We start from the raw sequence: 26611 nt of genomic DNA on the forward strand, positions 1-26611 counted from the left end.
ATCACAATGGGCGTGTAGGTTTATTATCCATTCAGCTTTCAAAGGCTGGCAGGCCTAGCGATGGACACATAGGACCAAGCCCCTGGGAAATATGTCCTTGGAGAGCAATCAGGCATCAACTGGAGAGCCGTCAGGTACGGTGGTGGTTGTACATTTTTCAGAATCACTTTAGTTCCCAGAGCTCGATGGAAATTAAGTAAGACTTGCTGAACTGCGTAGCCTACTGTTTTCTACCAACTCTAAGCAGATCTGAAATTAACCCACGGTTACTGCTGGCGTGTTCATTTATCCACCAAATGTCCTCAGCACCTCTTATGTGCTCTTCTGTGGCTCTAGACTCTGGAAATAGAACATTGAGAAACACAAGGCAGGTTTCTACTCTAATGTTGCTCATGCTCTAGAGCAGTGGTTGTTCAGTCAGGGGTGGTTTTTTCATCCAGGAATATTTGGCAATGTCTTGAGACAGTTTGGGTTGTCATGAGTGGGGTTTGTTACTGACAGCTGGTGTGTAGAAGCCAGGGATGCTACTGAACCTCCTTCAACACAGCAGACAGCCCCCTCAACAATGATCAGACCCAAAGTGTCAATAGTACTGAGATTGCGAAACTTGGGAGTGTGCTAGTCATCAGCAGTGTGACGCACAGTTATGATCAGATGGACTACATTCCCCTGTCATTCTTGATACTTTCCTGCAATAACCCTGACTCATTGGATCAACATCTTTTGTTTCTACTCATCTAACCCAATGGCAGACGTAACGGATAGAAAGACGACTAAAAAATGGTCTCTGGGGCAGCCCGGGTGGCTCAGCAGTTTGGAGCCGCCTTCAGCCCAGGGAGTGATCCTGGAGACCTGAGATCGAGTCCCACGTCGGGCTCCCTACATGGAGCCTGCTTCTCCCTCTGCCTGTGTCTCTGCTTCTCTCTCTCTCTCTCTGTGTCTCTATGAATAAATAAATATTTTTTTTTGTAAATGGTCTCTGCCCTGGTGAATTCCTATTCCCAGTCAGAAGACATTTGCTGGGCAAGATGATGATTCTCAAATGCATCTAATTGTCCCCTAATCCTAATACCCTGTGCTGTTCTAGTTTTTCATTCATTTTCCTCCTCCATGTTATGTTAGAGTTCTTGATTCCTCACTGTGAGATTTTCCTTTTTTTTTTTTTTGCCTTTTACTCCTTTTTTTTAAAAAATTTATTTTTTATTGGTGTTCAATTTTTTTACTCCTTTTCTAAGTTGGATTGCAAACAACCCAGCCTTGTCCCTCATAGATTTGGAATGCAAGATGTTGATTCTTTTTTTCTTTTTAAATATTTTATTTATTGATTGATGAGAGACACACAACACAGAGAGAGAGAGGCAGAGACACAGGCAGAGGGAGAAGCAGGCTCCACGCAGGGAGCCCGACGTGGGACTTGATCCGGGATCTCCAGGATCACACCCTGGGCTGAGCTACCCGGGCTGCTCTGCATGTTGACTCTTAACATTGGAACTGCAAAGGGCCATGAATTGAGAACATCTGTCATTTTCTTGGAAATCTGAGTTAGCATGTCTTTCAGTTGCATGCATTTGCTAAACTATCGTGCATGAAGCAGCCTTGAACTAGTAAGTCACGTGGAGTCTTTTTTAGTCGAGAGGACATGTGATAAATAAAGATGTTATAGGACACCAAAAGGTCATGGTATATATTTGTGGCAACAGCTAAGAGTTCACTCTGTTTCTCTTTGTTTTTAATCTTTCACGATTTCTCCCATCTCATTAAATCATATCTTCAGATTTAGGGTTCTAGATTTGCTTGAGGTTCACATAGGGAGGCTGCCTGGGATTAGGGTAAGGGAATCTCCAAAATCTATTCTTCTACAACCAGAGCAATACCATCGAGACTTTCTTGTTAGATTTTACTTGTTCTAATTCTTACGTTTTAGACCAATACTAAAATGTGTTCAGGAGAATAGTTAACAGAATATAATCACGGCCTACTAATTGCTTTTCTCTTAAGATCTGGAACAAGGCAAGGATGCCCATTCTCCCCACATCTAGCTAATAACAAGTTGGAGGTCTTTGCCAGTGCAGCAAGGTAAAAAAAAAAAAAATTAAGTATATGGATTTGAAAAGGAAGAGCTATCTTTAGATGCAGATGATGTGATTTTTATATGGAACCTCCTACACGGTTTTCACAAACTACTAAAACTCATAAATGATCTCAGGATACATGACACACAAATTTTTATTTCTATATTCAGCAAGAAACCATTGGACAATGAAATTGAAAATATGCCATTGACTATAGGAACAAAAAGCATAAAATATTAGAAATAAGTTTAGCAAAAATTGGTGTAAGACCATATAGATTTATAGAATGTGTGTCACTTTTAATAAAGAGATGGGATTTGGGGATTTTTATTAAAATAGTGATGAATCTTTAAGTAATTTGGGAAATTGGCAACTTAAGATTTTTGAGCCTTTCAATCCATTAACATAATTTAGCCCTCTATTTCATCTGCACCTTCTTTAATTTTTTTCCTCAGGAATATCTTTTTCAGCATATAAGTCTTACCCATTTTTTTTTGTTAAATTTATTCCTAAATGAAATTGTACCCACCCAAGAGAATTGCAATTCTGAGGCATTATACACAGCATCTTCCTGTTGATGATAAAAATTAAACTAGTAATGCACCTTAAATTTTATAGTATCTAGAAATATTATAACATTTGATAACCCAGTGTACTAATATTACCTCTGGATTTGTCTCCTGAAATATGAACACCCAGTTAACATTTATTGATTTAATATTTAGTAATCCCTACTTACTCTGGTCTTATAAATCTTTATCTTGATTTTATAGCAAAATGGCCAAATTCAACATTCCCTTGTTTTTAATTTAATTTAATTTAATAATTTAATTTAATTTAATTGATTTAATTAATTAATTAATTTAATATTTGTTTGTTTGTTTATTTATTTATTTATTTATCCCGGGCCTCATACCACATAGACCACTCTTTCTACAGCTCTAATTGTCTCTCCTACAAGGTCTTTCTTAGCTCCCAGTACTCTAAGTCTCTTGTGTTTCCTTCTATATTTAGACCAATAATTTCAAAAGAAATATTTTTTTAAGGGAGATAAAGCAGCAGTAAGGAGGCCGGAAGAGGCATTGGATGCAGCAGGCTAAAAGGCTCAGTTGTACAGACCCATGGACTAGGAGAAAGTCCATCTCTTGGTTTCTTAAGTATCTTCATCTTGTTTGTAGAGGGTGTGTACACAGGGAAGTGCTTTCTCATTGTCCTACTTACACTGTGCGGTGCTTTTAGCTTATTATCGACATGTTCCAGAGTAAGAAGTTTCTAGACAACACCATTATCCCTTCTTGAAAGGAGAAGAAAAAATAAAATCTGTGCTAGCATTTATTGTTCACGGATGTCTGTCAAGGATCTGCCGTGATCATAACCGGCATTCTTTTTTTCTTTAGCCAAACAAAATCATTTTCAAAGTTCCTGTAGTTATGCAGCTTCGTAGATTAAAAGGACAAATGTCTTTAAAATCAGCATTTTATAAGTTTATTGAGTTGGCTAGTCTTTGGACACATTTTTTGTAGGACTTCTTAGTGACCAAAGTGCCACATGCATGTTAAGATGGTATTACTCTCTTCATGTGAGACGGGTAGTGTAAATCCATCATCGATAGATGAGCCAACCATGTGTGAGCAGTGAGTGGCCCATACAAGGTCTAGTTAGTGTTGTTAGAGTTCAGATCTCCATGTTTAGGCACAGTCTCCCCAACCCTTATAGGAATCCAGTTGCCTGGAAATAATGCTGAGTCCGTGAGATGCATTTAAATAATTAGTCCAACACGTGATTTCAGTGATTGACTTGATTTATAACTTGACCTGGAAATCTCCTTTTGCTGGGGCAGAAATAGTTGGCTCTAACCAAATATGTTCCTGATTTTTTGTTCGTTTCTGTGCTAAGAAGACATGCTCATGTCCGTATGTGCTTGCTTCTGTCAGTGGGATTTTAACATCAAACAGTCAAAGCCCTCAGAAAATTAACATCTTTGGCCTTGATTTCATCACATCATGGCATGTAACCGTCCACTCTTCTGCAAGTGCCATTTGAATAGTCCCGGGACACATGAACATTCCTTTCCAAAACTGAATACTAACTGCATTATCAATACAATTATTATGTGGGAAGATATCGTACCTTTTTTTTTTATTTTTTTATTTTTTATTTTTTTTCCATTTTTTTTTAAAGACGCATATTCTAAAGGTTAATTCTGAAGATAAAATGCATTGTGGTTTCACATCTTACCAGGGACATTACAGAGTGGGTTTTTGATGCCAGTAATCTCAAATAATGAGATTATAGTTTCCATTTTCCATTGATGTTGGTCCTATGTGCAGGAAATGTGGCTGGATAAGACAGGAAGACCCAGTGTTAATCGGCTCTGACAACCAAGGAAGAGCAAAGGAGCTGCCCTCTTGCAGGCTTTGCATGTGTTAGACGAGTGGATAGATTTTTTTCTTAGCTCCCAGAGGGTCACTTGGGTGAGCTTTCAGGAGCACCAGCATGTTGGGAGTAAACCAGATATTTTCTATAGAATTTGGATTTGACTGTGAAGCATAGTTTTTGACTGGGATGCATGACATAAACAATTCTTGCTGTTGTAGAGACAGGGTGAGTGTTCTCCATTCATATAATTAATAATTGATTGGCTTAAGGATGAATATTCTCAGGTATCATTTAAGAAACTCAAATGATGGTGGACATTGGAGACCATGTTAAGGTATAAATGCTGCACACAGCAGAAAAGCCAGGGGCCATTTTGATTTTTCCATCTATATCTTTCACAAATACTTGGTTTATCAGCATTAGCACTACTGACATTTATGGGGTGCCGTCCTGTGCATGAACATCCTTGTTCAGCCATGTCCTTCTACCCACTTAGTGTCATCAGAAATCCCATGTAGTGACCAAAACTGTCTCCAAGATGATGCAAGTGTCACCTGAGGTCCCATTTGCCCACATTGTGCACCACTACAATTTATTGCCTCTGTTGTTACCCTTGGCATACGTGGGTAGAATTTTCCTACGATACTACATGAGGGTGAATTTGTTTAGAAAATTATTTACAGTCATTGCAACCATTTGATATAATCACAAAACGTAAAAGACCAGAAAACAACACTTCATATTGAATAAAAAAGCCCTAAACCAAAATTCTAGCATTACAAGGGCATTGTGAAAAGTCTAGTTCTATAAGGTGGCAGTTGCTTGAAAGATGCAGTGCGATTTATGAGGCTAACAAGCACAGATTGCTCCGTAGCATCGAGGCATTGCTAGTTGGAACCTACTGCTTCTCAACGCCCATTGCTGTCTTTATTGTCCTCTAAACACCAACATCAAAAGTGTAGAATTACATGTATTCTCCAGAGTAGGACGTGATCACTGAAGAGTGTGCAACCCGAGTACAGTATACTCAGAGCTGGCGTTCAGGGGACACGCTTATGCATCTGTCAATACTGCCATAATCACACACACACACGCACGCCATAATTTTGGAATTGAGCAATTAACTGTTGTGAGCATACGGTTCTATTTAGGGTGTGATTTTGAACATTCTAATAAATATACATATTCTAGAAAATAACGGTCTAGTACAGATTTGACGCAAATTTGCCTTTGTTTTTATTTCGTGCAACTTTTTTCAATACTCTAAACCTTTACACATGGTTCAACCTAGGTGTAGACACCCTGACTTGGCAATTTCACACCGCATTTCCCTGCTCTGTTCCCCCCCTGCACTACAGACACCCATAGCCAATGATTCTTCCATCTTTCACGGTTGGGTTCCTTATCATTTAAGTCCCCATGGCCAGCCAGATAAATAACACGTGCTTATTTATAACTTGAAGTAGATCCTCTGGGGTCTTCTTTGTAAATTTCCTCCAAGACTTTTGCCTCACCCATTATCAGGTCTATTTGAGATGCAGTGCTTGTCTCTAACATCCCCTCCACCTCCATAATGGAAATCTCCGGTAGACTGACCTACTCATCTTGGTTCATTTAAGACTTCCCAGATTTGTCCCTGAAAGTCTTAGGACCCAATCCTAAGCAAACTGGGGCATTTGGTCACTGATTTTAGGTCTGGTGGAAGCAAGAGTGGATCCCTGCAGGTCTGAGATAAAGATGCCTGAAATTTGGCAGCGTCTTTCAATCACGTCAGTTACATGGCCTACATCATTCCTAACACTTTGGGGTACAACACGGTTAAAAAACAATGAAATATTTTTTTTACAAAACTTGCACCTCAGTGATGCTAGATCAATGCATGTAAACCTCTTTGCATCTCCGTTGTGATAAAATGAGAAATAATCTTACCCTCTCCCATGGTTATAATGGCGATGGATGAAATAGTCAAGTTACTTTGCATAGTGCATATTCATTAGAAGACAGACTAAAACTACAATTATAAACTTTAGTGACTTCCCAATCAGTTCATTGGAATGCATTTGATATTTATTTATGACTAGGTGAAAAAAAATGGATAATAGTAAAAAGAGTGCTTTATTTTTTCATTATTGGTTTTATTTTCTCTGTATTCATTATTTAAGAATACAAAATACATTAAGGAAATCCCATTTAGTGCTAGTATCTTTTTATTGATAGGATTTGTATATATGAATAAATAATATGAAGCATCTACTTTGGGAATATAGTTCAAGTTATTCAAATTACTAAATGTATACACATTTATCTGCACACACCTGCACACACACATAGAAAAATATATTTATATATAGTATTATATATAATATTTAGAAAATGCTAGTTTAAAAAATATATAATTATGTATATTTATATATTTATATATAAAATATATAAAATATATAAAATAAATATAATTATATTATATATAATATATATATATAAATATACATTTTTTTCTAAACTAGCATTTTCTAAATATTTGCTTGGGCATTAAAAGAATGTTCAAATATGTGTCTTCTCCATTCTTTATATGTTCTCCTTCTGGAACTTTGATTAGGTATGATTGATATTTTTTTAAAGATTTTCTTTATTTATCCATGAGAGACACCCAGAGAGAGGTGGAGGCACAGGGAGAGGGAGAAGTAGGCTCCCTGCAGGGATCTTGATGCAGAACTTGATCCCAGGGCCCCAGAATGCACAACCTGAGCCAAAAGCAGATGCTCAACCACTGAGCCACTCAGGTGTCCATAATAGATGTTTTTATTTTCACACAAATGTCACCTAAATTCACCTCCAGTTGTTAATTTCCAAATCTTTGCTATGCTTTATAAAATTTTCTATTTATTATTATTTTTTAAGTAAGCTCTACACCCAACATGGGGCTTTAACTCATGACCTTGAGTGCTCTTATTCTATAATCCAAGTCCATGAGAAAATAGATTTCATGAAAAGAGCTTTTATAGTATTACTCCAAGGTTGGCTGGAGTACAGCTTCATGTTGTAATTAAGAATGCTGATCTAAAATTAAAGGATGAGAAGAAAAATAGCATTAAAACATTAATGCCACTTTTTTTTTTCAATGAAACCCATCCAGTACCAATTTTGAATGTCTAAATTCCAGGAGCAGAGACATTCAACCATTGATAGAATCTCCTGTAATATTCTATAAGGAAGTGTATTTTTAGAAACTAGATCTTGTGTCTTCCAACTTCTAGAACACAAGACTAAGACAGGAAACCTAAGAAAGATCTGGTCTCAGTGAGGATGGAGCATGTCACTGTACCCTCATCCTTGATTTTAGGTACATACAAGGCCTCCGAGTCCCAAGACCAGCACACTTTGGGGCAACTCATTGACCTCTCAGGATGGTAATGCCCTCATAGGAAAATGGAGATTAAAATCTCAAGCTTTCAGAGGTAGTTTTAGGGAAAAAAATGACTGAGGTTTTTTTTTTTTTTTTACACATATCAGACCATGAGTAGTACCAACTTGTTTTCCTTCTCTCCTTCCCTAATTCCGTACCTAGGCCCTTACTTCCTCCTTTTTTGTTTCTTCCTTCCTTTTTCCTTCCTCCTCTACTTCCTTCTTTCCTTCTCTTCTTCCTCTATTTCCCCTATAAGACTAGATTTCATGATGTGATGAACACAGGGTGTTACACTATATGTTGGCAAGTCGAATTTAAAATTTAAATATAATAAGTTATCATTATCATTAAATAAAAGAGTAGATTTCTCGACCGTGGCCCTGCTGTCACTGTAGGCTGCATAATTCTTCATTAGGTGCGGCCACCTGTGCATTGTAAGATATTTTTTTAGCACCATCCCTGGCTTCCACCCACCAGAGGCCACTAGTGACTCCACCTCAAGTTATGAAAACCAGTAGTGTCTCCAGACACTGTCCAATAACCTCTGTGTGCCAAAATCATCCCTGCTTGAGAACCACTGCTCTCAAATATACCATATACCAGTGAAAACCTTGCTTTACATCTTTCCCACAGTTCAAAGTTATAAGATTGTGAAATTCTTGTATTTTTATCCAATTTATAGGGGGATATGCTCTTAAATCGCTTCTTAAAATTTACATTATCGATTTAAAAATGAAATTATGTTGTTATTTTTACAGCCCACATACAGCAACATAAACATGATTTTGTATGGGAATGAGCATGCAACTCCATGTAATTATATTAGCTACTCTTACACATCTTAAAATGAGGTTCTGATAGAATCAGAACAGAGTAAAAGTCATAAAGGTATGACATGATAATTATTTCCTAATTCTCTCATGTATGTGACACTTCATTCTACTCCATTGTCCCCAGTACATTCTTGAAATTCTTAAGGTGAAAATAATTTGAATTATATTTACCCAAATATATTAACAGTGGAACGGATAGATAGGTAGATAGAAGACAGAAGGATGGATAGACAGATGGATGGATACATAGATAAATGTTCATGATGGAAGAATATGGGAAGACCAAACCCTACAAATTTTAGCTCAACCCTGAAGATTATTAAGAAATACGTACAAAAGGAAAAACTAAAATTAGGTTATTAAAGCATGTTCCAGCTTCATCCTTCCAGGAGTGGTAATCTTTGTGCAGAGCTTGGAGAATATCAGCGTTTATATTATCAGGTTTTATTGGGATTGTTCTCAGATTTAGCTACACCTTGGTCCACCACCTTGCAGGGGCATTTTTCCTGACAGCATTGATAATTATACTCCTTTTATAGAAGAGGAAATGGAGGTACTTCGTGGTTACATAGCTCTCCAATTGTGCACAGTCACTGGTGGCCAAGGGAGGTGGCCCCCTGCATGCCCAAGTCCGAAGCCAAGGTATTTGCCCACTCCTACTTGGTCTCCAGACATGCACACAGCAGGCATCTCCAAGTTTACCATGCTGGACCCATCTTTGTCCAAGATGCTACTTGACATGGCATCACCACCCCTTAAACCTTTTGATAAATGGATCGATGGGTGGCTTCCAGTCTTTTCCACTTGTGTCTCCCTCCCCCTGTGCAGAGAGGGTCATCCTTCTCTACATTGACTTCAACTGAGTTCTGTCTTCCTTATATCCTGAGGGAGATATATGGGCAAGAAAAGGCTGAAACAGTTACATGCTACTTGTAGATATTTAAAATGTACCTTTTACTTTCTCTCTGTCTCTCATGAATAAACAAATAAAATCCTTAAAAAAATGTACCTTTTACCATTGGTAGGCAACTTCAGTTTAAATAAGAATACCCTTCAATTCCTATAGCTTTCGATTTTGCAATTATTTCTTGAACACCTGGTGTGTTCTTAGAAAAATTCTAGGTGCTGTATGGAATTATTTTATGATAATTAAGGCTGTCACAAGCTCTTGCTTTTACCCAGGCAGCATAGCCATGCATGAAACTCCTAATGGGTAATACGGGATGACGGGGAGATACAATCTCAAAATGTAGAGGGTTAGATATTCATTCAATTTTGTTTGCACAATAGGCGTTAACATTTACTCATCTTTAACTACCTGCTTTTAGCAAACAGCCCCTACACACCACTCATTGCAATTTACTAACGTAATCCATCAGATTATATATAGTCTTTATAGAAATTTAGTTTATGCCGTGTTCGCAATTTTCCGATCATTATGGCAAATATATATGGTGATTGAAATGAAATTCTTGCCAAATTATGAATTTTTTTATGGAATTTACTTACAATTATCCTGGATACTAAGTTAGCATGTTGAAATTGTCCCTTTATTATGAATGGACTTAGCACTTCTTTAAAAAAAAGATATTTACTTATTTATTTATGAAAGCAAACAGGAGGAAGAGCATAGGGAGAGGGATACACACACTCTGTGCTGAGTTTGGAGCCAGATGTGGGGCTTGATCCCACAACCTGAGATCATGACCTGAGAGGATATTAAGAGTCAGACACTTAGTGAATGGCCAGCTGATTCTTGGTCCCTGTTGGGGGGCGTTGAACAGGGGTGAGTCATGGTCAGTGTTGTGGTAGATTCTTCTGGGTGGAGAGCAATGAGGACATCTCATCAGCAGGTCCCTCCGTGGTCCAGCAGAGACAGGCTGGTGGCCTGGACTAGGGCTGTCATGAAGATGGAGAAGTGGGTGGGAGCCATTTGAGAGATATTTGGGAGGAAAATCAGAAAGCTACTAATAATACACTTAGCCTGGGGAGGTGGGGAAGGGGATGGGCGGGATGGATGATGGGGATGAAGGAGGGCACTTGTGATGAGCACTGGGTGTTGTATGGAAGTAATGAATCACAAAATTCTACACCCTGAAACCAATATTACCACATATGTTAACTAACTAGAATTTAAATAAAAACCTGAGATAAAAAAATAATAAACTTTAGGGAAGGGAATGGAAGGAAGTTCAGATAGGCTCTCCCCGTAGGACTACCTACCTGCGTGGGAAACACTTCAGGAAGGATACACAGGATGCTTACAAGACACACAAGTACAGATCCATGTAAAGAGTTGATTCTTTTCTTTATTTTTTTTTTTTGAGTTGATCCTTTTCTATATTTGTGTCTCAACTGAGATCATCAAAAGCATTCTCTTTTCCTACAGTGCAACCTCATGATGTATGATTTTGGAAGCCATTGCCCTCATGGCAAGCATCCTTTGAGGTTAATGCTTGGTACAAAATGTTATTCAAGGAATAATTATCTAAACATCACAACCTCCATAAGAATTCATGTATACATGATAAATATCGACATAAATATGTAGTATAAAAATCACACATAGCAAATGTTCATATGAATGATACATATTTGAAAGGAAAATCGTATTTTTCCTTTGCCATAGGGACTGTGGCAACCTCCTACGATTATAAGATGCTGAATACCATTTCTGTCATTTCAAGCATCACCTGATTGCAAAATACTGCTCAAATAATAATAATTTCAATGTGATAATATCAATAATAAGCCATCTACCTCTAACAAATAATATAAATGTGTAATATATTAATATTACATAATAAAGTATAACATGGATGATGAAGGGTGATTGAAAATATAGCATTTTAGGGAGCTAATTTGGGTTAACAGAAAATTATAAAACTTGGTACAGAAACTTGCTTGTTTGCAGTTGTCAGAATGTTACTTGCATGCTATGCATTTTCAAGGATACAACGAAAACAACCAAAGGCAAACTTGGAAATCATAAAATTGGAAATTGGATGATGAGAATACAGCAAATTTTTCTTGGAGATGGGAGTAATTGACAGGGCTGGCTGGATGGTAAAGCCAGACAGCCATGTCTTCATGTCATTGATGCCCTGTGATGTGTGCATGGCGCTGCCACGGGTTACATCACCATCTCTGACAGGAAGGACCCCAGTGCCCCACGGTGTGGGCATTGTCATTCAGTGAATGTTTCAGGAAGGAGCAATTTTCTCAATTTTATCTTGGTGGAAATAGATGATTTGCTTACTTGCTAAACAAGCAAAGCATTTTGATCACAACCAAAAGATGCTTTCGTACTTTAATTTTCATTTATTGCCATGACTAATCCTGGTGGGTGGACAAAGCCAACACAGCACCCATTCGTGCAGCACTTTCTAGGATGCAGACAGTGAGTAGGGCGGGGCATTGGGTCATGAATCGGATCAAGGCAATCCTGTAGCAGAGAACCTGTGATGTGCTGTAGACGGTGCACGATTGATTGGATGATTACCAAGACTTGTGGGGACAGACAGGAGGCGCCATATGCTATCTTCCCAGATTTGATGGTTGAATCGCGTTTTGATGCACAAGACTTCAGTGGGAGGGAAAGCAGACAGAGTGGCGGGGCGCAGGGGGCAGGTTCCATGCTGGACACAAGCAAGAATGGGGTAGCTCACCGTGGTGGGTCATGATGTGCGGTGCTTGGACATGGGGAAGAATGGGAGGCTCCCGAGTGGGGAAAGTAGATTTGGACGAGGTAGTGTGCGCCCTTTCCTGTTATGTAAGAGTGTGGTCCCCTTCCTCGGGGAGAATGAGGAAGACCAAGGCAGTTGAAGCATTTTATATTTAAAAGTAACATTTCATGGACTTACACATGATCGTACATTACACGATCGTCCCTTAGTATCGTAATTGATGCTCCTGTTTCTTGGAAGGAGCTGTGCCATTAGTTGCAACATGCTTTTATTTTCTAAGATAGTATTTCTTCAGCATATTTCTCATGGAAACAGTTAATTTAATCCTTTAACTTGATTTGTTGTTATGAAGCATCAAAAGAGATCCTAGGGCACTATCCTGCCAATTATCAAGAGAATAAGTTATTTTCTTTACCGTAAATGATGATTTTATTAGAGAAATCCCATCCCTGGGATTCTTTTTTTTTTTTTAACTCCTCTTTCCAATCTCTTGGATTCTTTTTTTTTTTCCACCCCTCCTCTTCTCCATCCCTGGGATTCTTATTGTTGCAATAATTCTTGCGATTATGAAGACAGTTGTATCTTATGGTCTGTTCATGACAAATCAGAATCTCAATGCCTCCCCTGATGCTGCGGCTTTAAGAACTGAAAGTCTAAATACATAAAAGAAAAATAAATATTGAATAACCTTCTTTGAAAAAGTGTTTGTCAGGATGTGTTTTTCAGGAAAAATGAAGAATTTCGCGAGAGATGTGTTTTCCTTAATTTAACATGAGAACACATTTTAGATCTCATTTCCGTGCTATTTTATTTTTTGGATGTTTTGGAAAAAAACAAATTATTTTAATATCAAAATACATGCGACCAGAAATCTATTGTCCATAAAAGAAAGTTGTCCAAATAATAGAGGAGCACTGCTTAATATTTTATCTTAATTAATGCTTAAATCACAGCAACTCAAAGATGATTTCACTGTGATTACGTGTGCCTGAATTCAAACGACTTCGCATACTCACCTTCTCCATTGTGTGCTGTCAATTCTACTCTCTTAAATCTGTAGACACTTAGTCATTAATTAAAGATGATGACGTGAATTTGGCATCATGTATTCTTCTTGTGTCATCATTAAACTTGTTCAAAACTCAACAAACACCCACCATTGCTTTGGTTCAAAAGCGAAGTAGAAACTCGTAGATATGGCACTTTGAGGAGGAACGTGGGACTTTATTATTTCTCTTTCTAGTGTTGAGAGGGGATGTTTATAGCCTTCACTTTTGTAACCTGATAGGGTGTAAGGAATTCTCTTCTTAAAATGGTGGTGGGGAACTTGTCGGTTAATACTGGATCATGCCATAGGAAGAGTGGAACTCCTCTTTGTCTCGGATGGACTCGGGTACTGTTATGCTGCGGCATTCCCGAACCAGAGCAGAGGGAAACAAGCCCCCTGCACCGTGCCCCATGAGTGTGTGATGTTCCTCTGTATAGGGATGGGGAACTGCCTAGAAATTGATGGCTTGTTTCAGGCACCTTGACAATCTTATCATAGACTCTAGCCATGGACCGTGAAAAATGGCTTCTACAGGGGCTTAGGAGAGAAAATGAAGAGCTTTGCATTTTCTCCTGGCATTTCCTGCTATTGTTAAAAAGGTCAGATGTGCAATTTAAAATGGTCCATGCGTGGAGCATGACAAATGTCACACAGAAAATGAAAACGGCTTTAGTTGGCATTTTTGGCCAATTTCCAAAGGGTACCACTTTTCACCTTTCCCCTGCTCATGGATTTGCAAATTTTGGGCTGGTGCAAAATGCCTGCCCCGCCATGGATTGTAGCAGGGAAATTCTATGGGTAAGATATGGAAACTGTGTGGAGGTGAGAATAGCAAACTGAGAACAAAAGTGACATGGCACCAGAAAAGACAGGAATCAGTTGCAGGTGACTCTGTCAAAGCCATTAAGGATGCTCATAGTCGAAGAAATAAAGTGCCTAAAACTCATCAAGAGATGTACCCGATCCCAGTCATATTAAGGAAAGTCAACTCTATTTTACTTTATTTTATTACGCTTTTGCATCGCTTAATGACAGACCTAAGTTCAGTTATCTGTGGGCACGGTTGGATAAGCCCTTTCACACCTTGCTAGTGGGTGGATGGATCGGTGGAGAATTTTGAAAGAAGTTTCATATTCTATATTAAAATTTCAAAAAGGACTCCCTTTCCCCCCCAGCATTCTTTCTCAGGAACCTGTCTGACATACATGGTCGCAAAGACGCATTGTCTTCGTCCACCGGGGCTGCCACATGCTGCGGGTGTGAACAACACACATTTATTTCTCACACTTCTAGGGGCTGCAAGTCTATGATTGAGGCACCTGCAGATTTGGTGTCTAGTGAGGGAGGACCTGCATCTTGGTTCCTAGGTGGCCGTCTTCTTCCTGTGTCCTCACATGGTAGGAGGGACCAGTGGGCTCACTGGGGTCCCTCTTCTATGGACACTAATCCCACTCATGGGGGGCTCTACTTGCATGACCCAATCACCTCCCAAAGATCCCCCCTCCAAATACCATCCATTGGGAGTTAGGTTTCAGGATATAAATTGTGATGAGGCACAAACATTCCATCTATGTGTTCATGGACATAGATGTCCGTTGCTACCTAAGGTTTTCTCATCGGGGGAATGAGTAAATGAGTTCTTGTATGCACCTGCAAATATAGAGCTACTCTTCATTTATTTATTTATTTTTAAAGATTTTATTTATTTATTTATTCATGAGAGACCCAGAGAGAGAGGCAGAGACACAGGCAGAGGGAGAAGCAGGCTCCCTGCAGGGAGCCCGATGTGGGACTCGATCCCAGACCCTGGGATCACATCCTGAGGCCAAAGGAAGATGCTCAACTGCTGAGCCACCCAGGCGTCCCAAGCTACTCTTCATTTAAAAGAAAACAAGTGATGCAAAAATGTAAAGATATTTACTATATTATATATTTACATTAACACTTTATATGGGCATTATAGATATGGATATACGTGTTTTTACAAGACTATATACATATATGAATTTATATGTACACATACATGTGTGTGGGTGCATATATGCATTTAAGATGTTCTGCATGTATGCATGTGTGTATACAAATATGTGTCTGTGTATTTCACAGCCTAGAAAAGAGCTCAAAAATAAACAAATAAGGGGCAGCCTGGGTGGTTCAGTGGTTTAGCGCCGCCTTCAGCCCAGGGCCTGATCCTTGAGACCCGGGATCCAGTCCCACGTTGGGCTCCCCGCAGGGAGCCTGCTTCTCCCTCTGCCTGTCTCTCTGTCTCTCTCTGTGTGTCTCTCCTGTATAAATAAATAAAAATCTTACAAAATAAAAAAAAATAAACAAATAAGGAGTGTTTACCTCTAATTAGAGGAGTTAGGTACCTGGCCTTGGGAACACAGGGATTGTCAGGGAAAGTGAAAACCATAATTGTGTCTATGCTTAGGCATTTTTTGAATTCTTCACAGTAAACATGATATTAAGAAAAAAATAATCCTGAAGGCTGTGCAGATCTACACCTGTGTGAGAATCCATGGGGAGAGCAGATGGTTTAATATGTTGCAGAAGAAAAACACGGGTTAGGATTTGGACTCAGCTGATGGGATAATTCTTTTTCCTAAATCTGTTTAGTCGAAGCTCCCTTGAATGGAAGAAAGCCACACGTTGAAACAAATAACCCCCTAATATTTGAAAGAGAATTGATGAGTTGTCAACACGATTGTCCCCATCAGCCCAATTTTGAGATTTCGGCTGGGAACCCCAGAGATTCCCAGAAGCTTTCCTGTGGTTCATTGTTACAGCGAAATCCACTCAGGGGAATATATGGCCTACAGATCATTCTGCTTTATAGTTCTATTTCCTATTTGTCAGTGCCTTTTTTTTTTTTTTTTTTTTTTTTGGCTTGGTAGAAAGCCGTCAGAGAAATGAGCAATATACTATATTATTTACAACATCTTGGCTTTCAAAAATTTTATTTCACATCCTGAAAGTAGTCATTACACATGAAAACATTTTCTTTCCTCCCTAAACCCTATTTCCCTGGCCTCACCCACGCCACCTTTTAACTCCTATCCATTTGTCTTTTGTAAAGCTAGGGCATTGACATGCATCTCCTTCCTCCTCATAATTCTGTCAGCATCCAGAAGGTGACAGATTCCATCTGAGCTTAATGGAATCATAACCCACCCTCCAACAAATAGTAGTAATAATGATAATAATAGTTCATTTTTCTCGTGTTTACGTGAGCTCTCTTGCCTGATTTTTACGATACCTACCATGAAATGGCCTGTGTTAAACCCACAGCATCCAGGGACACAGATCCTGATTTAAAGGCATTGGAAGTAGAAAGTGGCAGACGTTGCACCTGCAGGATGCCATCCCCTGCGGGCCACCTTTACCCTCTTCCAGATTTCCTCGCCATGCTTCGGCTGCTCCTCTCATTGCCCTTTGAGTGTCTGTAACCCCACAAAGAAAAATGGCGCCAGGTTATCAGTCACCCCTGAAAGGCACCAGGATCAGACGTAGATGGTTTTCTGAAGACCCTGGCTTGAGTCAAGTCGTCAACAAGAGCGTATTTCAGTGTCTGCTCTATGGCCGCTGCAACAGACTGCTGTGGTCCACCAAGTTCGGGAGGTCCTCAAAATGGGTATTGAAAAAATCATGTTGGGAAACATTACATGAGCCCATGTAAGCAGAGTCTGTGTGCAGACTTGGAACACGGTGTGCGTGAGGGTAACATCCCAGATGTATGTAAATGCCCCAAAGCTACCGACAACATAAATATTGGAGGCAAGAGCTGTTGTTCCATCACACAACTGAAGGGTGAAGGCGCCTGTTTTACCGTGGATGTGGAAGCGCTGGTGTTGTGTCCATGACACCGGCAGGGACTGAAAAGGGTCCAGAAAGAATGGAAGTGTCATAATCTCTGTTTGAAAACTTCATCACTGTTCAACAGCCATCCCCTCGGTTTTCAGTAGGATCTTATCATCCCTCAAGCTTCCCATCTTCCTGTTCCTGCCCCCTTTTACAACAGCAGAGCCGAGCTCCTAGTCTGCCTCCCGCTCTGATAGGTCTTCCCTCAAGCCTTGCTGCTCTCAGACTGCCTCTCCTCTCATCCACCAGATGCGAGGCATAGGTTAGAGGATCTGACTTGAACCCTCCCTCACACCCTTGATTGTCTCCTCTGCTTGGGTGGAGCTCATCCTGCTGATCCCCAGCTCTACGTCCATCCAGATATCCATGTCTTTGGTCTCATGATGTTGGTCCCTGGAACGCACAGGATCATGGCACGGGATTGGCTTCTCCATCAATCAATATGTGGTTTCCGGAAAGAGTGGAGACCTCACAGGTGGCAGGCAGCTGTCATATCCATTTCCCTTGGCAACCGTTCCCCTGTTTTCTACGTTCCCAACTTCATACTTCTCAGAAAATAGCCTTCTCCCTCTTCACAGAGAGAACAAAGAATCCATCAGGGATGAACAAAGCCCCCAAAAGCCACATGGCACAACACATTTGCAGATCAATTTGCACCCACGTCTCTCTTGTCTCCCAGAATTGGAGCAGTGCTCAACCTTTGCCTGTGATCTACAAGCTAACCCCCACCACCAACTCAAGTACTTCTTCCCTATCCATTGGCCAGTCTGTCTTTCCACCCTGTCTTTGTCCCTGGTTCTTAGCAAAAAGCTCTTAAAACCACTGTAATTTCAGGATGCCTGGATGGCTCAATGGTTGAGCCCTAAACAGCCTCAACCCCATCTACCTACTTGTTCTTTTTTTTAGGGCAGCAGATCAATAATTTTATTGATTTCTTATAAATTTCTGGCATATGCTTTTTTAACTTGTAAAATATTAATTTAAAATAACAAGAACAAACCAACCCCATGTTAATGCAACTGAACAATTTTATGAAAATTGCATTTTGTCTAAACTGAGGTATATCGACATACATTTATTTCAGATGTATAACTTAATGATTTGATATTTCTATATATTGCAAAATGATCAAGACGTCCAGTTAACATCTACATAGTTGCTAAATTTTTTTTATGATGATGAGGACTTTTAAAGATCTACTCTACTGCCAACTTTCAAATATGCAACATGGTATTATTAACTATAGCCCTCATGCTGTACATTACATCCCCATGACTTCATTTAATAACCACAATTTGTACCTTTGGACACCCATTCACCCATTTCTCCCATCCCCTTTTCTGGCGACCACCAATCTGTTTTCTATGTCTGCAAGCTTGTTGTTTTTAAGATCCCACCTATAATGAGCTATACAGTATTTGTCTTTCTCCAGTGATTTATTTCACTTAGCAGAACACCCTCAAGTTCTATCTGTATTATCGCAAATGGCGGGGTTTCCTTTTCTCATGGCGGAACAATAATCCATTGTATATACATATACTACATATTCTTTATCCCTGTATCCATCTTGGCTGTTGAAAATAATCCTGCAGGGAACGTAGCGGTGCCTATATTCAAATTAGTGTTTTCATTTTCTTTGGGTAAATGCCCAAAAGTGGGATTGCCAGATTATATGTTGGGTCTACTTTTAATTTTTTAATAATCTCCATACTATTTTCTTTTCTTTTTTTAAAAGATTTTATTTATTTATTCATGAAAGACACAGGCAGAGAGAGATACAGGTCCCCTGTGGGGAGCCCGATGTGGCACTTGATTTCAGAACCCCAGGATCATGCCCTGAGCCAAAGGCAGACGCTGAACCGCTGAGCCACCCACACATCCCACCATACTATTTCCCATACTGGCTGCACCAATTTACATTATGACGTATATTCCTCCTTTCGTTAATAGACACATTTTTTTGAAATCAGGACTTTTATTTCCTTCTTTCTCTTCCATTTCCCCAAGACGGATTTTCCACCCTCCTCAACCTCATACTAAAACGATCTCATGACAGTATGGCCAGCGATGTCTACATTGCCAAAGCCAATGGCAAGTCCTTATGGTGCTTGTCGCCATGGCCCAGTCCTTATTCCTAAATTTTCATTGTGTCCCTATCTCCTCGTTCTCTTCCTCAGCCCTGTGAGATCCTTCTCCACTTAATTCCCTTTGCATTCTTAAATATTGGCCTCTCCAACACTCTGTTCCTGACCTATTCTCTTCTTGATAGTTGATCCATGATTCAGTCCACCCACACAGTTTCAGCTACACATCTTTATGAATGATTCTTGTCTCCGCTGGCAGCCCAGACCACTCGTTTCAGTTACAGAGATTGTATTTTTAACTCCTATGAAAAGCCTATATCTGAATGTCATACAGACACTCCAAACTCAACACGTCCAAATGTTGACAGATGATTCTCTGCTAAAGCCTTTTGCTCCCTCTGCACCCTCATGTTGGTCAAAGGTACCCCGAACACCAGCATGTCCAAGATAAGAACTCAGGCAAAATTTAATTCCTCTTTCTTACCAGTTAGGAGGTGCCTGTCTTCATCCCATCACTTCTGCTTGGAAAAGATCCCTGAATATGTGCTATCTTCTCAATGCCCACAGTGACTGCTCTAATTCTTATCGTCGTTATCTTCATTTGGAGGGCCACTTAAACTGTCACTCTCCGGCCTCAAATCCATCCTTCATGGGACTGTCACATGCATGTCCCGATTCCCAGATCTGATGACTTCATTTCCTAATTAAAAGTGAATCATGACCAGATCTCTCTAGGCTGCCTCTTTACCAGCCCAGAGAACCTACAACCTTTGAGACAATGCAGAAGGAACTTGAAAATGTGTCCCTGTGTTTCTTCTGCAGGATCAGTTCCCACCACCTTCCACTTCCATATACCATGTACTCTTGCCTCTCGGAACAAACTGCTTATGTTTCCCTGAGCACAGCCTGCCGTCCTTCTGCCCCCGGGCCTTCCTTCTGACAAGCTGTACTCACATGTCTTCCTCCTCACTCTCCATCTGGGGAAGTCCCAGTCAGTTATTAAATCTCGGGGTAAAAAAGGGGTGCCTGGGTGGCTCATTGGGTTAAGCCTCCGACTCATGATTTTGGCTCAGGTCAAGGTCTCAGGATCGTGAGATCGAGCCCCATATCAAGCTCCATGCTCAGAGGGGAGTCTGCTTCTCTGTCCCTTCCCACTGGTGTGCATGCTTTCACTTTCTCAAGTAAATAAATAAATAAATCTTTAAAAAAATAAAATGAAATAAATCTTGTAATAAAGGACTTTTTCCCTCTCTTTATTTTCCTGGAGAATATCTACAAACAACCTTACATGCACACTGTATATACATATACACATATATACATATATATGCATGCATTTATATATGAATTCTTTGATATATCTTTGTATTTTTGATGTTTAAGCCATTTGTCTTTTTCAGGTATGACTTAGCAAATGATTTCTGAATTGACAAATGCACGAAATCAATGACTCCTTGTCAAACTACAGAATATTAGAACCACAGGATTGCCTTGGGTGAAACCAGGCCAAAAGGAGGGGACAGGTGGCTTGTTTTTATTTTATATTGAAAAATTATCTAGTGCATTATTAAAAATGTTTATTTGTTTCATTTGCGCCAAATATCAAGAATTTAACAGAGAATGAGATGTGAACAGTTTAAGCCTTTATACAGCACAGCATAGTTGGAGATGAAGGGGGTCTTGTGGTGTTTTGTCTCAGTCTTTTAAAATTTCTTGTGCTGACAACAGGTATGTTTGCAATATGAAAATAAGATACTCTTTTTGTCCTCTTGCATCCCCTTGCATTTCACTCCTCTTGGGATATCTTTTCTGAGCTTTGGTTTCTGGCTTCTAGAATATGGGAGGGGGTGGAGGGAAGGATGGAAGGAAAATATTTCTTGCTCTAGTGGCACAGTGTCATGCCTTCCAGACCTGGTATCTTTTTACACCCTAGATGTGGGCAGTGCTTTTCTTGGAATGATTTGCCTCTCCTCCTCTCCCAACTACTGTCCCCAGGGAGGCAAACCTTTCCTCTTGTTGCTGGGGCCATGTTGTCCAGCAGGCTTACCGACTGAGAAGAAGGCCTACTCAGACACACTGTCTTACCCCGAGGCTTTGACTTGACCAGCCAGGCATCATTCTGGAAGCTTCTGTGGCAGGGAAGAGTATCAAGGGGATCCCTCCTGAGACATCCCTCTAAGAGACTTTGGGTTTGGAGGCAACTCTCCATCAGCTACTTCTCCACCATGGGGTAGACCAGCTGTCACATTTGCTGCTCTGCCTACTTGTATTTTCTTTCAGTTAAGATATTTACAGGGGCGCCTGGTGGCTTAGTCGATTAAGTGACTACGACTCTTGATTTTGGCTCAGGTCATGATCTCAGGGTTGTGGAATTGAGCCTCATGTTGTGGGCTCCTCGCACAATAGGGAATCTGCTTGAGATTCTCTTTCTCCTCTTTCCCTCTGCCTCCACCTCCCTCCACCAGTGTGTTCCTCTCTCTCAAATACATAAATCTTTAAAAAATACATTTATGAAAACCTGATAACCATGCTGTTTAGTAGAATTGTGCATACAATTAAAGTTTAAAAGTTTTGGGGCACCTGGGTGGCTCATTCTGTTAAGCATCTGCCTTTGGCTCAGGTCATGATCTTAGGGTCCTGGATCGAGTCTCACATTGAGCTTCCTGGTCAACAGAGAGTCTGCTTCTCTTTCTCACTCTCCCTCTGTGGTTGTTCTCTCTCTCATATAAATAAATAAAATCTTCAAAAAAAAAAACACTTAAAAGTTTTGGTTCTGAGAGTCTAAGCACAGAGTATACCTGCTGTATTAATTGGTGACAGTTTTTATTTTAGTTTATCAGGCTTTTAAAAGATAAGCTGAATATTTTTATTAGATTCAATAGACATCTAATTGCATTTCCATAAATGGAGTCAGAACAAATATAATCCAGAAAAAGGAAAAGAATTGCCAGTACTATCCATGTTGTTTGTGAAAGTGTATACACAGACATTGAATAGAGAGAATTACTATTATACTGATATTATTATTATTGTTTATTATTATTCTATACCATAATACTAGCTGAATTTTTGCTTTGCTGGAAATTCTTACATATATTTTTGAGTTCATTTTGATAGACTGAGGATGTATCTAGAGACTCACCCATGAATGCACACATATGTGTGTCTGTCTAATTATGCACACGTGCACGAATAAACCCGCACACCTATGTGCAAGCCCCACCTGCCTCTTTCCCCTTAGACAAGAGGTCTGAGGAATGAGAGAAGTCTTATCACCCTCTTGTGTTCTGCATTCTCTGTTCCCTTCCAGCCTGTCCAGGATCCACAAGTGGTTCCTGTGACACTAATGTGTACTGGGTGTGGGGGGTGCAGTGTCATTCCAGGGGCCTTCAGAGAGTGGAGGAGACACTACTTTGCTACTGCACAAGAGGAGGAAAGCAATAACCTGGACTGACCAATGCACCTGTGTGTCTGGCAGTTCTGGAAAGCTGTATTAAAAGTGATGCACATCTGAGGGTTTCCCATGGTGGATTGTTCATCCACAACCATCTCTAGAGATCATACAATCTAAACATCATCTTAAAGATGTGGCTCATAACTGTGGACAAATTAGTAGTTGGTAGCAGAGAAGGGAAAAATTAGGAACAAGCTTCTGGGCTGAAGTCTGAAACCCTTGCCCAAGATCCTCCCACCATACCCTTTACCCTACAGATACTTTCTCTCTCCATGAGATTGGAAATGCCCCCGACAATTGCTGATCAAAACTTGACTATTACATTAAATACTATAATCTTGTCTCAACCAGGTCAATTTGTTTTCTAAAGAAAGGCATTATTGCTGTTATTTTCCAAGGGAAGTTTCCAGGCTAAATGTATTCTTCCTAAATAAAAGAGAGCTTTCTTTTGGTCAAAATTGCCTGAGTGGCTTTATGTAAACCCGCCAACCCCTTGAGAATACATTTAGCTCAGAAAAGAGAGATGTGCTCCTCTCAATTAAATTTCAAATTTCCTCTTAGACCTAAGACTCTGAGGCCATACACATTTTCCTACAACATGTTGAGGTCAAGCTGACGATAATTTTGTATCCTTGGAAGTAGATGTTCTTCAGCTGAGACCCATGGATTCCCAGGAGGTCTAAGAAACCCCGCCCCCTAACCTGTGTGGCACTTTTGTGAGTAGATGAGAATGTATTTTTGTATTGAGAGGATCATGTCCTCAGAGAATTGTATGACCCATAAAAGATAAAGAATTCCAGGTTCAGATTCAGAATGTCAGGTCCACTCACTTGGAACATAAAAGAAATTTCTTCCTAGTGTATATGACTTTGAACCATATGGGATTGTCATGTGTTTAGACCTAAAACTGTCAGTTCTTGTCCTTTCCATGTGGCTCATACTATATTTTTCATACATTCACATTATCTCCTAAACAGAAAGCTCCTCAAAAAGACAGGGGATATACCGGCTCACCCAGCAATTTGTAGAAAGGTGGCCAGGAAGAAAAAGACCTTTTCACATTGAAGAGGGAGTGTGTGTGAGTCAGACAGGTCTTGTTTGAATTCTCTCCTGTGTGATCCAGAGGAAGTTGATACAACTCTCTGGAAAACAGGGATAATGAGTCCTCAGAGGGTTGTCGTAAGCATTCTTAGAAGTTCACAATCAATGTAAGATCCCTTTCCCCTTGGGTGGCAAAATAGCAGGATGGTGCCAAAGATCTCCTTGGTATTTTAAATACATAATTGCAGATCACATTTATTGACTGTTTACTACATGCCAGATGTAATTGCATGTTTTAGGATATTCGTTGTCATAGGAAACACATGGGCATGAGTCCCTACTATGTGCCCAGCACTGAGGACAGAGCTGTAATTAGCACTAACCACTCTGTGCTGCCCTGGTGTCCATGTTCTAAAGTGGAGAAGTGAACTCATAAAGGTAATAAGCTCGGGAATATAAAGTAGGTCAAGTTGTGATGAGTGACCTTTGGGATCACCAAGGCTGGATGGAGGTTAGCAGTGGTTGAGGGGACACAGGCGTCTCTGCTAGGTGGCATGTGAGTAGACAACCAGCGTAAGCCTTATCTCATTGTCTACTTAGTAGGGCCAGAAGGGGATACTGTTCATTAACTCCATTATGTGCATATGGAACCTGATAATTACAGCGAGTGAATAACTCAGCAGAGATCAGATGAGGACTGGGGCTCACAGCCTATTAACTGTGAATCTCATACTCCCCGCAATGAAACAAGAGCAGGACACACCTCAGTTCCCTTCCCCACGGCATATCCCCCATTGAATTACTTCCTTCCTGCTCCCAAACCATGACGAAGGGAGCAACAGAAAAACACTCCTGAATGGTTTCAGTATAATGTTTAAATTCTCAAGACTGTGTCGTAATTTGTTATAAATTAAAAAATGGTCAATTTTGTTTTTGTGGCTAAGATCACTGGATACACTGGATAACATGCTGGACATGTTAAGGTTGACACGATCTGTGAGCATATTATTAGAGTGTTTGCTGTTAGTAGTCATGGAAACAACTCTGTCCCTTCATCCCCCACCACAACCAACTTGGCCAAGATGAGATGCTAGACATCATGAGAGATCAGAAACTAGTGGAGAAGGACCAGCTCTCTAGCACAAGAGCCCCTGACAGTAGACACAACACAGATGCATGGGAGCAGGGTCAGTGACCCACATATAGACTCTCTTTCACTTCTCCATCCACCCATCCATCCATCCATCCACCCATCCATCCATCCATCCATCCATCCATCCACCTACCCATCCACTCATCCACTCATCCATCCACTCATCCATCCATCTATTCACTTAATGAATATTTATGAACCATTCTTCTGAGTCCTGAGGGTATAATAGTAAACAGGATACAAAATTGTCCTTTCCTTACTCAAGTTGGGGACAAAGTAGAAACTCCAGTGAACAAATTCGTTAAGGACAGAATTTCAGATTGGCATGGAAGCTCTAAGGCAAATAAGAGCGTGAAAGAGGTGTGGGTGATGGGGATACTTTAGATTCTGTGACCAGGATAGATCTGTAAGAGGATGAACAATTGAAGGTGATAGGTAAAGGACAAAACAAAACAAAACAAACACAGAACAGGACAAATATATCCCAGACAGATTTTGGGCCAAACATTGGTCTTTTCACCATGTGAGACAGGCTTGCAAGTTTACTAAAATTTAATAAACTTAGCAGTAGGAGTTCAGGGTCACGCTGTAGGGAACCTGGCTTCCTTTGTGGCTGGTGGGATTAGAAAGGGAAGCATTGCTCTAAATCCCATTTTCGGTTTCCAAAGCTGGTGATGGGCTAAAATGAAGAGTCTCTCATCATTTGCCAAGCAACGAAAAATGCAGTGAACCTGGCAAAGAACAAGTATCTTCCAATGAATGCTTGTCTTTTCATAAGCCAAACTTCTGTATTAATTTCCACTTTGGTTGAGTCGGTGGGTGGTTGGATAATTAGCTGGATGTTTCTGAAATAGGAGGAAGGTAGATGAAAGGAAAAAAAGAAATCCAAAGGGCAATTCTTATTTAATTCTAGGAAATGAAAGGTTGATCAGAGAAAATTTTAAGGAGCAAGGAGATGATTTTGGTGTACAAAACTAAAAATTCGGAATGTGATCATATTGATGCTAAGGTGAATTATGAGAAAAGAGCATATAAAATATATGTGAATCACGATATAAATTTTTCTCTGTGCATTCATTACCCCAAATTTAAGTGTAAACATTTTCAAATACCCACCTGTGCAAATGTCACAATGGCAGGTGGTATATCACTTTTTGTATTTAAAACATATGTGGGAGTGAAAGGAGAAAGGTAAAAAAAAAATTAAATTTAGAATCTTAATGAAAGAACATATTGGAAATATGGAAATAACATTTAGGACTTTGTTCTTTTAGGGTCCAATTACAGATAATGCTAAAAAATAGTCATTTTTTTGTATCTATTTCAAAAAAGCACAGTAACCATAGAGAAACAACAGCATAAAGAACCCCAGAGCAGTAGCCAGATGAATGTCGTATCTCCTCATTCGCCTCTGTTGAGGAAATAAGAAAGACCCACAAGGTTCACCTAATGGGTATTTTATTTCCCTGGTGAAATAGTGAGTGCAGTTGAGCACACCCTCGGTCTTCATCTGCAACTCTCCTCAAAGGTACAAGGTGCTAGCATTTCACCCAGAATTCATCGAAGAGTTAGTTAAGAGAAAAATCACAACCCCAGTCCC

The 26611-nt window shown here is 39.9% G+C and overlaps 1 protein-coding gene across 12 annotated transcripts in view; it reads left to right on the forward strand.

The window, feature by feature from the left end:
* The window catches only part of NLGN4X (neuroligin 4 X-linked), a 361845-nt gene that overhangs the window by 171558 nt on the left and 163676 nt on the right, over positions 1-26611 (forward strand). For 2 of the 12 annotated variants that reach the window (XM_077889040.1, XM_077889039.1), the window contains exon 1: positions 18-134. The exons of 7 other annotated variants lie outside the window; for them this stretch is intronic. Coding sequence is in view for 2 of the 5 variants with exons in the window: in XM_077889038.1 (XP_077745164.1) it covers positions 92-134 (43 nt within the window). In the remaining 3 variants the exon portion in view is untranslated. Of the gene's footprint in view, positions 1-3; positions 135-14714; positions 14819-26611 lie in introns of those variants that run through there. 3 more of the 12 variants (XM_077889041.1, XM_077889038.1, XM_077889037.1) reach the window with 3 other exon arrangements.

The sequence above is a fragment of the Canis aureus genome, chromosome X, assembly GCF_053574225.1.
Source record: "Canis aureus isolate CA01 chromosome X, VMU_Caureus_v.1.0, whole genome shotgun sequence".
Lineage (NCBI taxonomy): Eukaryota > Metazoa > Chordata > Mammalia > Carnivora > Canidae > Canis > Canis aureus.